Below are 13,990 nucleotides of genomic sequence, written 5' to 3'. Positions count from 1 at the left end.
TCTTCACTCCGGTGCTGGGCCCGGTATTCTCACCCTGGCATCCTGGGTGCTTTATAAGCCCGATGAAGTCATAAGGTTATATGAGCCCCATCCCTACACATCACATTGCGAGCATCATAACGTCATGATCTTGTGAGGCCTGGTAAACTCCAGAAGAGCCTAAAATGCCAAACCAATTATGCAGTATGCAAAAGTGAATATTGGATATTGAACAAAGGCAGTGTGAATCCAGTGGCTCATCTCTAGTGATTTTACAGCTTTTCGGTTACCTGGTCCTGGTTTGGTGACTGGAGCTGATGGAGGAGGTGGCTTCTTCGGTCTCTATAAAATGAGAATATTAGGAAATACATATTAGATCAAAAATTTAAAATGCAAAAAAATAAATGTATACTATGAAATAAACAGTTTTTTCAATTGCAGATATACAGTATGTGCTAAAGTTTTAGGTAGGTATAAAAAAAATGCTGCAACGTAGAACTGTTTTCAAAACTAGAAAAGTTAATTGTTTTCTGTTCAATTGATAAAAATAAACTAACATAATGAACTAAAGATGAATATAAATCAAGTCAATATTCTGCCCTTTCATTTCAAATCAGCATACTTTCTTCTAGGTACACATCAATTCTTCTAGGTACACATCCATTCTTCTACTGTAGGTACACATCAATTCTTCCAGGTACACAACAATTCTCCTAGGTTCACTTCAATTCTTCTAAGTTCACATCAATTCTTCTAAGTTCACATCAATTCTTCTAAGTTCACATCAATTCTTCGAAGTTCACATCAATTCTTCTAAGTTCACATCAATTCTTCTAGGTTCACATCAATTCTCCTAGGTACATATCAATTCTCCTAAGTGTGCATCCATTCTTCTAGATATACATCAATTCTTGTAAGTACACATCAATTCTTGTAAGTACACATTTATTCTTCTAGGCACACATCAATTCTTCCAGGTACACATGCACATAGACGTTTTGACACACTACGTTTATTATGCTCCGAGGCAGGCCCGGACTGACCATAGGGCAATTCTGGCAAACGCCAGATGGGCCGGTCCCTGTGGTGGGCCGGTGCCTTTAGTGGGGCGCTGTATCTGCAGCCACCGCCGCGCTCCTCAGCAGTGTGTGCATGCCGGGCACACTACACAAAATTAAATGAATCCCTAGGTCCATATTCAGACATATATTATGAAGAGTCACCAAAAACAGGCATGCTCCTACAAAAGACCTCCATAGAAATATATATATAAGGCAAACTACAAAAATATGTGAATTTTATAGTAAAAATACACTTTATTTCATACATAATAATAACATGATTTCATAGGGATACAAAATTGAGCAGAAGAAGTACAAAACGTGCACATGTTAAAACTGCAAATTGCAGGGGGGTGTGTCCAATGCACCAGCGTCAAAGGGAATTTAATAATGTCTCAATAATGACCATCACAGCCCTCCAAGTATAATGAATAGAACACCAAGTAAGCATATAACCACATCAGTCATAATAGTAGTTATACCACATCATAAGTACATCAAATTATCATGTGAAGCATTTGACATATAGCAAACCATTCAAGTGAATAGATATTTAAATTCAAATGGCTGATGGGAATACAGTAACAGGCTGCTAACATGCCAAGCCTGTCAGATAAGGAGGGGTGCAACCTCACCCGGGCCCAGTATAGTACAAATAACGTACCCAGGTGTTTGTCAGAGACACAGTGCAGACACACCACCCTGCACCTCGACGCGTTTCGCTACCGCTTCGTCGGGAGGTGCACGACGTCGGCACCTCCCGACGAAGCGGTAGCGAAACGCGTCGAGGTGCAGGGTGGTGTGTCTGCACTGTGTCTCTGACAAACACCTGGGTACGTTATTTGTACTATGGCTCGAGGGACTCTACTGGACCCGGGGTCACGCGGATACTTCGAATAAAAAGGGGACGTATTTGTACGGGCGTTGTTGAAAACTGTCTGTGACGCCACCCACGGTGTGTGGTGAGATGCAGCACCACCGCTGCTGTTGTGGGGCTCCCAGGGGCGATGGGCTGGCAGCTGGATGTTAACCCCTCCGTGGGCAGGGATGGATGCCCAGGGGCCCAATGTCTCTGTGCAGGGGATGATAATGATAGGTGATAGGTACCGCAGGACTGGCGCATAGCAAATGTGGTGCCAATATTCAAAAAGGGGACAAAAACTGAGCCGGGAAATTATAGGTCGGTAAGTTTAACCTCTACGGTTGGTAAAATCCTTGAGGGTTTCTTGAGAGATGCTATACTGGAGTATCTCAAGAAAAATAACCTTATGACAGAGTATCAACATGGGTTTATGAGGGATCGATCCTATCAAACTAATTTGATCAGCTTCTATTAAGAGGTAAGTTCAAGCCTGGACCAGGGAAATGCAGTGGATGTTGTGTATATGGACTTTTCAAAAGTTTTTGATACGGTGCCACACAAAAGGTTGGTACATAAAATGAGAATAATGGGGATAGTGGAAAATATGTGTAACTGGGTTAAAAACTGGCTCAGTGATAGGAAACAAAGGGTGGTTATTAATGGTACGTACTCGGACTGGGTCTCACTTCATAGTGGGGTACCACAGGGGTCAGTATTGGGCCTGCTTCTTTTCAACATATTTATTAATGACCTTGTTGGGGTCATTCGGAGTAGAATTTCAATATTTGCAGATTATACTAAATTCTGCAGGGTAATCAATACAGAGGAGGATAATTTTATATTACAGGGAGATTTATGTAAATTGGAGGATTGGGCTGAGAAGTGGCAATTGAAGTTTAATGTAGATAAATGTAAGGTCATGCACTTGGGTAGAGGAAATACAATTTATAATTATGTGCCTTATTGTAGAACACTGGGTAAAACAGACACAGAAAAATACTTGGGTGTATGGGTGGATGGTAAACTTCACTTTAGTGGACAGTGTCTGGCAGCTGCTGCCAGGGCTAATCAAATAATGGGATGTATTAAAAGAGGTATAAGTGTTCATGAAAAAAATATAGTTCTACTTCTGTACAAGTCACTAGTGCGACCGCACTTAGAATACTGTGTACAATTCTGGTCACTGATATATAAGAAGGACATAGCTGAACTGGAGAGGGTGCAGAGAAGAGCGACCAAGATTATTAGAGGAATGGGTGGGCTGCAATACCAAGACAGGTTATTAAACTTGGGGTTATTTAGTTTGGAAAAACGAAGGCTTAGGGGGGATCTAATCACAATGTATAAATATATGAGGGGACAGTACAGAGACCTTTCCAAAGATCTTTTTACACCTAGGTCTGCGACTGGAACACGGGGGCATCCGCTACGTCTTGAGGAAAGAAGGTTTAATCATAGTCACAGACGAGGATTCTTTACTGTACGAGCAGTGAGACTATGGAACTCTCTGCCGCATGGTGTTGTAATGAGTGATTCACTACTAACATTTAAGCAGAGCCTGGACGCCTTTCTTGAAAAATGTAATATTACCAGTTATGTATATTAGATTTTATGACAGGGTGTTGATCCAGGGAACTAGTCTGATTGCCGGATGTGGAGTGAGGAAGGAATTTTTTTCCCCATTGGAACTTGTTTGCCACATTGGGGTTTTTTTGCCTTCCTCTGGATCAACATGTTAGGCTACGGGTTGAACTAGATGGACTGCGACATCGCAAGCCGATGCTGCGATGCCGAGCGCGATAGTCCCCGCCCCCGTCGTAGCTGCGATATCCTTGTGATAGCTGCCGTAGCGAACATTATCGCTACGGCAGCTTCACATGGACTCACTTGCCTTGTGACGTCGCTCTGGCCGGCGACCCGCCTCCTTATTAAGGGGGCGGGTCGTAAGGCGTCACTGCGACGTCACACGGCAGGCGGCCAATAGGAGCGGAGGGGCGGAGATGAGCGGGATGTAAACATCCCGCCCACCTTCTCCCTTCCGCATATCCTACGGGAGCCGCGGTGACACCGGTAGGAGATGTTCCTCGCTCCTGCGGCTTCACACACAGCAATGTGTGCTGCTGCTGGAGCGAGGAACAACATCGGACCATCGCGTCAGCGTAATTATGGATTACGCCGACGCTACACCGATGATACGATTACGACGTTTTTGCACTCGTTAATCGTATCATCTAGGCTTTACACACTACGATGTCGCCTGTGATGCCGGATGTGCGTCACTTTCAATTTGACCCCACCGCACCTGCGATGTCGTAGTGTGCAAAGTACCCCTTAGAGCAGGGGTATGCAATTAATTTTCCCATGGGGCCGCATGAGAAATTGGGATTGGTTTAGAGGGCCGGACTAATATAATTACCTCAGTTCTACCCAATATACTACATCACTACACCCCCCATATACTACACCTGTATTATACTACACTCCCTCCATATACCTGTATTATACTACACCACTATATAATACACCTCCGATATACTACATCATTACACCCCTATATACTACACCTGTAATATACTACATCACTACACCCCATATACTACACCTATAATATAGTACACCTCCATATAGTACACCTGTAATATACTACACCTCCATATAGCACACCTGTAATATACTACACCTCCATATAGTACACCTGTAATATACTACATCACTACACCCCATATACTACACCTGTAATATAGTACACCCCCATATAGTACACCTGTAATATACTACACCTCCATATAGCACACCTGTAATATACTACACCTCCATATAGTACACCTGTAATATACTACATCACTACACCCCATATACTACACCTGTAATATAGTACACCTCCATATAGCACACCTGTAATATACTACAACTCCATATAGTACACCTGTAATATACTACAACTCCATATAGTACACCTGTAATATACTACATCACTACACCCCATATACTACACCTGTAATATAGTACACCCCCATATAGCACACCTGTAATATACTACACCTCCATATAGCACACCTGTAATATAGTACATCACTATACCCCCATATACTACACCACTATATACACCTCCATATAGCACACCTGTAATATACTACACCCCCATATGTCACACACCCTGCTCCCCATATAGCCTGCACCCCCATATCATACACACACTACACCCCATACAGCCTGCACCCCCATATCACACACCCTGCCCACATATCTCACCCTGCCTGTACCCCAACTTACCCCTCTCAAACACTCTGCACCCCTTCACATCCTTCTGTCAGTCTGCAGCCCTCATATGCCACTCACCCTGCAGCTCCATCTTCCCTCATATGCCACTCACCCTGCAGCTCCATCTTCCCTCATATGCCACTCACCCTACAACTCCATCTTCCCTCATATGCCACTCACCCTGCAGCTCCATCTTCCCTCATATGCCACTCACCCTGCAGCTCCATCTTTCCTCATATGCCACTCACCCTGCAACTCCATCTTTCCTCATATGCCACTCACCCTGCAACTCCATCTTCCCTCATATGCCACTCACCCTGCAACTCCATCTTCCCTCATATGCCACTCACCCTGCAACTCCATCTTCCCTCATATGCCACTCACCCTGCAACTCCATCTTCCCACATATGCCACTCACCCTGCAACTCCATCTTCCCTCATATGCCACTCACCCTGCAACTCCATCTTCCCTCATATGCCACTCACCCTGCAACTCCATCTTCCCTCATATGCCACTCACCCTGCAACTCCATCTTTCCTCATATGCCACTCACCCTGCAAATCCATCTTTCCTCATATGCACTCACCCTGCAGCTCCATCTTCCCTCATATGCCACTCACCCTGCAACTGCATCTTTCCTCATATGCACTCACCCTACAACTCCATCTTCCCTCATATGCACTCACCCTGCAACTCCATCTTCCCTCATATGCACTCACCCTGCAACTCCATCTTCCCTCATATGCACTCACCCTACAACTCCATCTTCCCTCATATGCACTCACCCTGCAGCTCCATCTTCCCTCATATGCACTCACCCTGCAACTCCATCTTCCCTCATATGCTCCTCACCCTGCAGCCCCCCCCCCCTCATGTCCCCTCTTTTCTCATTACCAGTCATCATGTGTCCACATCTCCTTCAGGATTCAGCATGTCTTGCTTTCTGCCCGGCATCCTGTGTCTCCTCCCACACAGTCACATGGGCGTGACATCATCGCAGGTCCTGCAAGATGAATTATTCCGTCTGCTGTGCTGCTTCTTCTCCTGCCCGGCGGGAACTTTTGAAATGACACACGCAGCGCAGTACTGACAACGTCAGAGCGCGTGCGTGTGTCACTGACAATTAGTGCCGGCAGGGAACAGAGGAAAGACTCCTGCGTTCCGCTGCCTGCACTGACTGTGCGGACCTGCACAGGATCTCTTCCTGCTCGGCACGCTGCAGCCCGGCTCCACTGCACCGGCTGAAGACGGGCGGGCCGGTCACAGAGAGCAGGCGGGCCGGATGTGGCCCGCGGGCCGCCCCTTGCCCAGGTCTGCCTTAGAGTCTCCCTTCAACCTTAAAAACTATGATACTATGATGATAACGGCAGGGGCCGGCCGGCTTGAGAAACCTCAGGGCATTATAAGAAACATTAAATTTGTAGAGAAAACTTTTTTGCAAATCAAATTTCTAAAGAAATCTGTGCAAACTGGCGAATTTGATCCGCTCATCTGTAGTTTGCGCACTCTCTTATGTATTCTCAGTTAGCGCTCTGTGGAATTCAGGACTCCTTGTTCTTCTTTAAACTGAAGACTGTTCTTAATAACATTGGCTGTATGTTTGGGTACATTGTTCTGCAATCACTTAACGGATCCATTTTCCATAGACTCCCATGTTAAAAAAATTAATCCTACAAAAATCAATTTTTTCAAAATGGACAAAAAAGTTGTGTTTACTTTATTGCCAACGGATTGCTGCTGGATCCGTTCTAAAAGGTTTAATCCTTGACATGTGAACATAGCTTAAAAGAGTTTGATTGTTAGGCCTAAGCCACACGGCGAGAAAATCGGTGCGAGTGGAGTGCGATAAAACATCGCATTCCCCTCGGACCAATTCTAGCCTGTGTGACAGCACACATGAGCGATTATTTTCTCAGCCCTAATCGGACCGAGAAAACAATCGCAGCATGCTGCGATTGTAATCCGAGACTCTTTCTCTCGCACCCATTCAAGTGAATGGGGCGAGAGAAAAATCGCACTGCACTCGCGGTACACCGGTGTACCGTGCGTGCAGAGCGAGAATGTCTATAGCCGGCTACACAGGCGAGAGGGAGAGAAATCCCTCCCTCCCCTCCTGAGTGCCGGCCCGCCCCCCGCAGCTGAGGTCTGCTCGCACGAACGGACCTCAGTTGCAAGGACACAAGCATGAGACTCGGCTCTGCTGTACTGCCAGCACGAGCCGAGTCTCATGCAAGGGGATCGCAGTAGTCCCCGTGTGGCCCCAGCCTTAGTCATCCACTTTTAAAGGGAACCTGTCAATAGCTTTTTCCCATATAAACTGCGGTCACCACCAGTAAGGCCTTATATACATCATTTTAGAATACTGCTTCGAGTGGAAGACGTGTCCTATGTCATCCACACGGCGTTCTACGAGCGCACCTCTCTCTTCCCTGCTTATGGCAGAGCAAATTACTGTAATGCGCAGGTGTGGGGAAAGGTCACAGAACGCCAAGCATGCATACTACAATACTTTGCTCTGCTCTCGGCAGTGTGTAAATAATGAAGCACGCGTCATCCACATGAAGCAGGGTAAGAGGACGGCGATCGCAAGCAAAGAGCAGGCGCTAGATCAAGACCGTCCCGAAGAAGAGTATAAAAAGGTCCTTTTTATGTTATATAGATTAGGAACTGATATACAGTACTGTATTCTAGAATCCTGTATATAAGGGCTTACTGGTGGTGGCTGCTGCTTATACAGGAAAAACCTGGTGGCAGGTTCCCTTTAAGCCTCCTACACAGATTTATTTTTTGTTTTTTTCCGTTAATGACTGTGTTTCAACCTGCATATGAAAATGATGATCATTATCACCTGTTTGGTATAATTTATTACTCATAAATCTGACTATAATCCCTGGCTGTGTGTGAGTGTACCTAGAAGAACTGATGCTATTTTGAAGGCATAATTGATTTGATTTAATTTCTCTTTTGCTCATTCACTTTACATTTTGTTAATTGATAAAAAAAATATATGTATATTAATGCTTATTATTTTTTAAAGTGTTCGTACTTTGCAACATTATTTCCACACCTGCGTAAAATCTTTGCACAGTACAAGCATACAGTTCTATATATGCGTTCATCATAAGGTTTAAAGGGAATCTGTCATCAGGTTTTTGACACCTAATCTAAGAGCAGCTTTACCAGTGGCATAACTAGAGTCCAATGGGCCCCGGTGCAAAGTTTGAGACAAGACCCCCACCCCACATGTTGGTCAAATGTAAAGACCGTTGTAGAGTTCTAAATCCCATAAAGACATAGGAGTTGTCCCCCCTCCCCCTTCATTGTATAGTACTGACCCCCATCCTGTACTAATTTCCCTGGTAAATATGCCCACCATCCTGGTGTATGACCTCATCATGGCTATATCTTGGAATATATGGCCCATCATGGCCCTATCCTGGTATTTATGTCCCCATCATGGTATATATCAGGGGTGGGGAACCTTTTTTCAGCCGGGGGCCATTTGGCCATTTCAGTCGGGGGCCATATTCCCCCAGCTCCTCTTGTGATGTATTTGCCCCCAGCCCCTCCTGTGATGTATGTGCCCCCAGCCCCTCCTGTGATGTATGTGCCCCCAGACCCTACTGTGATATATATGCCCCCCGCCTCTCCTGTGATGTATAAGTCACAGGAGACGCTGAGGACATTCACATCACAAGAGGGACTGGGGACATATACATCACAAGAGGGGCTGGGGCGCAGAGGCCACACAAGAGGGGCTGGGGCGCAGGCGACACACAAGAGGGGCTGGGTCGCAGGCACCCCTGGGGGGGCACAGATATCACTTGCGGAGCCCTGACATCAGTGGGGGGAGGAGGAGGGACACACAGGGGTGATACACAGCATTGGGGTGCACACAGCACTGAGGGGAGGGGGGCCACAAAGCACTGGACAGGGCACACAGCAGCAGAGGGCTGGCGCTGGACACACAGCAGCGCCGGACTCACAGCATCGGAGAGCAGGCACCTGACACGCAGCTCCGATGGCCGGGGGGCGGGCACGCAGCTCCAAGGGCCGGGGGCGGGCACGCAGCTCAGAGAGCCGGGGACGGGAACGCAGCTCAGAGGGCCGGGGGGCGGGAACACAGCTCAGAGGGTCGGGGGGCGGCACGCAGCTCCGAGAGCCGGAGGGCGGGAGCACAGCTCAGAGGGCGGGCAACGCAGAGCACTAAACCCGCCCACAAAGTAAGTCCTCTCTCGCTGGCACTGGCAAGTGGGAGAACACATTGGTAAGCACAGCAGCACATGTGCGGATTTAAAGGGCCGGCGGCCCACAAGATGGCGGTGGCGGCTCAAGCACTGTCTCCCCCGAGAATCTGCCCGGGGACCGCATAAAAGGGCATGGCGGGTCGGAGGTTCCCCACCCCTGGTATATATGCACCCATCATGGCTCATCCTGGTATATATGGCCTCATTCTGGTATAAATGTCTCCATCAAAGCATCATCCTAGTCTATGTCCCCAACATGGCCATATAATGGTGTATATAATGGCTATATAATGTATATATGTCCCCATCATGGCCTATCCTGGTAAATGTCCATATCCTTGCCTCATCCTGGTATATGTCCACATCCTGGCCCCATCCTGGTATATATTTCCCCATCATGGCCGAAACCTAGTATAGATGTCCTCATAATGGCCTCATCCTGGTATACATGTACCCACAATGGCCCCATCTTGGTTTATGTCTCCATCCTGGTACATATGATACCCCCGTGTGCCTCAAACAGTAAAAAAAAACAATTATACTCACCTGCCCCCAGCTTCCCTTGTGTCCTCCTCCAAAGATTGCATTCCGCAACTGACCAGCATGTAAGTGGCGCAATGCATGACATCACTGTCATGGGTGGCGCACCCACTTACAGGGCAGTCAACTGCTGGGTGCCGGCATATGCTCTGCTCCCCATGACCTGGATTATGGGGGTGAGGAGCAGTGAATATTCACAGCCTTAATCAGCAGCCAGCACATCGCAGTGCAGGGTCTCGATGGGTCTCTGTGTTGCGATGTATTTCAGTTGGATGTGCGCCCTCGGACACACATCCAGCTGAAACAAGCGCTGATGGCAGGGCCCCCTGTAACAGCTGGCTTGGACGTAATCACTGCAACCGCAATCGTTATGTCGCTGACCATAATGTAATTGCAGAGACCCTGATTCCAGCAGTGTGTCATTTACATTTGTGGGTCGTATAGTGTAGTTTTGATAAAATCACTGTTTAATCAGCAGTAGATATCATTAGAAGACTACTTGGCGTGCTTCCAGGTACTCCAGCATATTTTCGTGAGCTCTGTATAATTGCTAGATGTGCAGCAGAAAAAACGTTAATTTTATCAAAACATCAGTAAACAGCTCAGTAAGTGACATATCGCTGGAATCAGGGTCTCTGTCTCTACATTATGCTGCTCTCAGATGGGGAAGCAAAGACCTGGTGACAGATTGCCTTTAAAATGGCCTGCCATTTATAAAGTCTAAATGTGCTATGAATCTAGCCTAAGAGGGACAGCTAAAAAAAAAGGACACTAATGTGATATAAAAATAAGACCGACACTGGATCAGCTTTACGTTCCCTTTAAATGTCATGAGATGGAAACATTATTCACATAAAAACATCCATAATCCCTAAATAAACATGAATTCAGCCGCCACGAAAAGTCTGATGTGCCATTTAACTTTGCTAATGCTTTTGCTGATGAAAGATCCTACAGGGCTTCACAGGTGCTTATTTAGATTGCATATCATTTTCCCTAGAGATTACATGCGCACAATCTGCGAGGTAATGCAACTATATTCTCTTCTGCGTAAAATATATTTATTTTGTATCATTTTCAATGTGCAGATAAATTCCTGGTGAATCACCATTTAACATCTGAAATTCATCCTTGGAAATGGCAAAATGAGCAGTTTAGCCCCATTTCACATCTAGAGTAACAATGTCATCATTGCCGAGTTTTCCTGGAGTGACCCCGATTTCTGTTGGATTTATTAATATACAATCATATATTTCTATTTTGCAGTAAATCTCACCATTTAAGCAGATTTTATGTAAAATAAAGATTATTATCAGGCCTTAATTCCAGTGGGGACTCTCAAATAGTCATTGTAGTATTAGGTCCTACATTTGTAATCCCCTACCTGCAGAATTATAGACCACCAAGAAGAGGTATAAACTGATTAACCCTCAAAAATGTCATTTTAATATCCAGTGGTAGTAATTATTAAGTCTTATTATGAGCGTTGTATTGTTCCAGTGTTTAAATGGGCACCGTCAATTCAATCAACTTGACCGCATATGACCACTGAAGGGACTATCAAAATTTCAAGGTTCTTTATTTATTAAAAAAATCACTCCAAAGTGCAAGCCAGTTGGGACCTCATTTCTCTCTGACTTGCTGTACACTGCCTGTTGTCAAGTGTAATCCGTCTCATTACATAATTTGAAGCAGTGAGAATGGAAGTTCCAGCACGTATAGTGCTGACAGAATGCTGATGAACCGAAATGACATACTCAATAATAGTATATAGTTCACTATAGAAACGAGACAATTCCTATGCATCTCAGACTGTTATATGCAGAAAAATTATCTAAGCAAAATGATCTACTTTGTCAAAGAGTGAAAACAGTGTCCTGTCCTGTCCAACCAGATTCCTAGATCAACACTGCACACCTATTGGGTTCCTGTAGATGAACACTCAACAATTTCCTTAATCTACACTCCTCAACATTGAAATTGTAACACCAAGAAAATTGGAATAATAAAAATCATAGCATGGATAGACATGTTAATGATGTGCTAACTATGAAAAAAATGGAAACAAATTTTTCCAAATATTTTGATTTATTAAGCTATAAGTGAGTGCATAGTGTAGAAATCCCTGCTTTTCCACACCTTGACTGCTATCAGGAATGTTCTCTCGTGCTGAGTGCACTTGAGCACGCAAATCATCAAGATCCGCAGCAGGCAGCTCTCCTTCCAATTGCAGAGCAATGAAGTCACAGATATTCTCGATGAGAGACAAACCTGTCTTAGCAGACCATGGCGGCACGTTTAGGCAATGCAGGTGGAGATGAACGAACCTGTGGAAGTTCGGTTCGGTAAGTTTAGATAAAGTTCAGTTTGGGACTCGGACTTGACCTCAACCCCAATGGAAGTCAGTAATTGGGCAGTTCTGCAGCCAGCCATACACAGATCACTTCCGGGGTCAGGTGGGCAGACTTTTTCCATTTTTTTTGTTTGGTGTACATGTGCCGCCCCCACGTCAGTAGCAGCCGGGCTGCTTGGATCCGGATCCGCAGTGGCTCGAGGGATTTCCGGACCCAGGGGTCACGCAGACACTCAAATAAAAAGGGGACGTATTTGTATGGGGATTGCTGTAGATACTTTGTGACGCCATCCACGGTGTGTGGTAAGATATGGTACCACCGCTGCTGTTGGGGAGCACCCGGGGGGAGATGGGATAGCAGCTGGATGTTAACCCCTCCGTGGGTAGGGATAGATGCCCCGGGGCTCAGTGTCCAGAATACGGGGAGTGATGTAGGCCGGAGGTGGCGCGCTGGGCTGGACCGGGGAGTGTTGGTGTACTCACTGTGGAAGAATTACACACAAGTCCGTTGGTAAACCAAGGTGTCAGTGGCCGGCTGCCGCGTCCGGGTGTACTCAGGTCCCACACCCGGCTGGTGTATCGATGTCCCTTCCTCCGGCACTCTGTAATTTTCCTCACTTTTGGATGACTCCGTGTGGAACGGGGAAGTCCACTCCCGGTATATTCTGGTTGGGAGACGTGCCTGCGAAAACTGACCCTTGGGATTTCAGTGGGTGTTTGCGGATACCCTATCCCCCATGGTGGGCTTGCGTTTCGCTCTATCTGGGCTAAACTTCTGGAGCTAGGCTTGAAACCTGCTCCCGGCCTGGTGAATTAGAGAAGGGGCTTGCAACCGTCTTCTAACTAGGGTCCAAGTACCCCGCCTGTGCACGGTTTCCGGACCAGATCTCTACTGTCGGTACCGGTGGGCTCCAACCCTGTCCCAGTCCACTCTGGATCTCCAACGACCGTATTCCCGTCGCCTTTGGACATGGTCCACTGCTTGCCACCTAGCCAGTAGACCAGGGCCACTACCCTGTCTACTCTCCACTAGGCTCAGCTTTCCTCTGACAGTCTGTCACTGTCACTCCTCTCCACCTGACCTCCAACTTCAAACTCAAAACTGATCTGACTTGTTCCCGCCCCCGGATCCTCAAGACCCCTAGGTGGGCGCTCCCAATCCTCCTGGTCCTGCCCACTGGTGTGTCCTTCTTACTGTCAGGTTTCCAGGTTTTCCAGTTCTCTTTTGAATGAGCTTGCCCTCAGTTAACATGGAGTTTAAGGTTCTGTTGCCCTACTTCCTGTCCAGCTGCTTAAAAGGCCGCCTCTCAGCCCAGTCCAGTGCCTGAGTATACTGCTTGCTGTGTGCTCCTGCTTTGCTGTTTCTACTTCCTGATTGCCTTGGATTCTCCTGAAACTCTACCGACCGACTCTGGACCATACCCGGTTTTCTTCAAGCTGTGCCCGGACTCCGTCTGCCGTCTTTGATCAGCACTCTGCCCGGTTCGTAACCACTCTGGACAATCATCCCGTACGGACACTCCTGGACTATACCACTTGCCCCTTGTGTACCGGCTGCCGCACATTTAGGCCTTCCGGGGTTGATTGCCGGACAGTCCCTGTACAGGGGTTCGCTCTGGTGGTCTCCCTGGGGGAGTCCGGTGCGTGGCCCCGGGAATCCCCTTCGCTCCGTTTTGTGTGTTGTTT

General features: G+C 46.7%; 1 protein-coding gene across 1 annotated transcript in view; it reads right to left on the bottom strand.

The window, feature by feature from the left end:
* SH3KBP1 (SH3 domain containing kinase binding protein 1) overlaps positions 1–13,990 on the bottom strand; it is a 547,421-nt gene that overhangs the window by 81,261 nt on the left and 452,170 nt on the right. Inside the window, exon 10 of the mRNA XM_075335430.1 lies at positions 270–321. Coding sequence (XP_075191545.1) covers positions 270–321 — 52 coding nt within the window. The remainder of the gene's footprint in view (positions 1–269; positions 322–13,990) is intronic.

The sequence above is a fragment of the Anomaloglossus baeobatrachus genome, chromosome 2 (genome assembly GCF_048569485.1).
Source record: "Anomaloglossus baeobatrachus isolate aAnoBae1 chromosome 2, aAnoBae1.hap1, whole genome shotgun sequence".
NCBI lineage: Eukaryota > Metazoa > Chordata > Amphibia > Anura > Aromobatidae > Anomaloglossus > Anomaloglossus baeobatrachus.
This window is presented reverse-complemented; position numbering and strand designations above follow the sequence as displayed.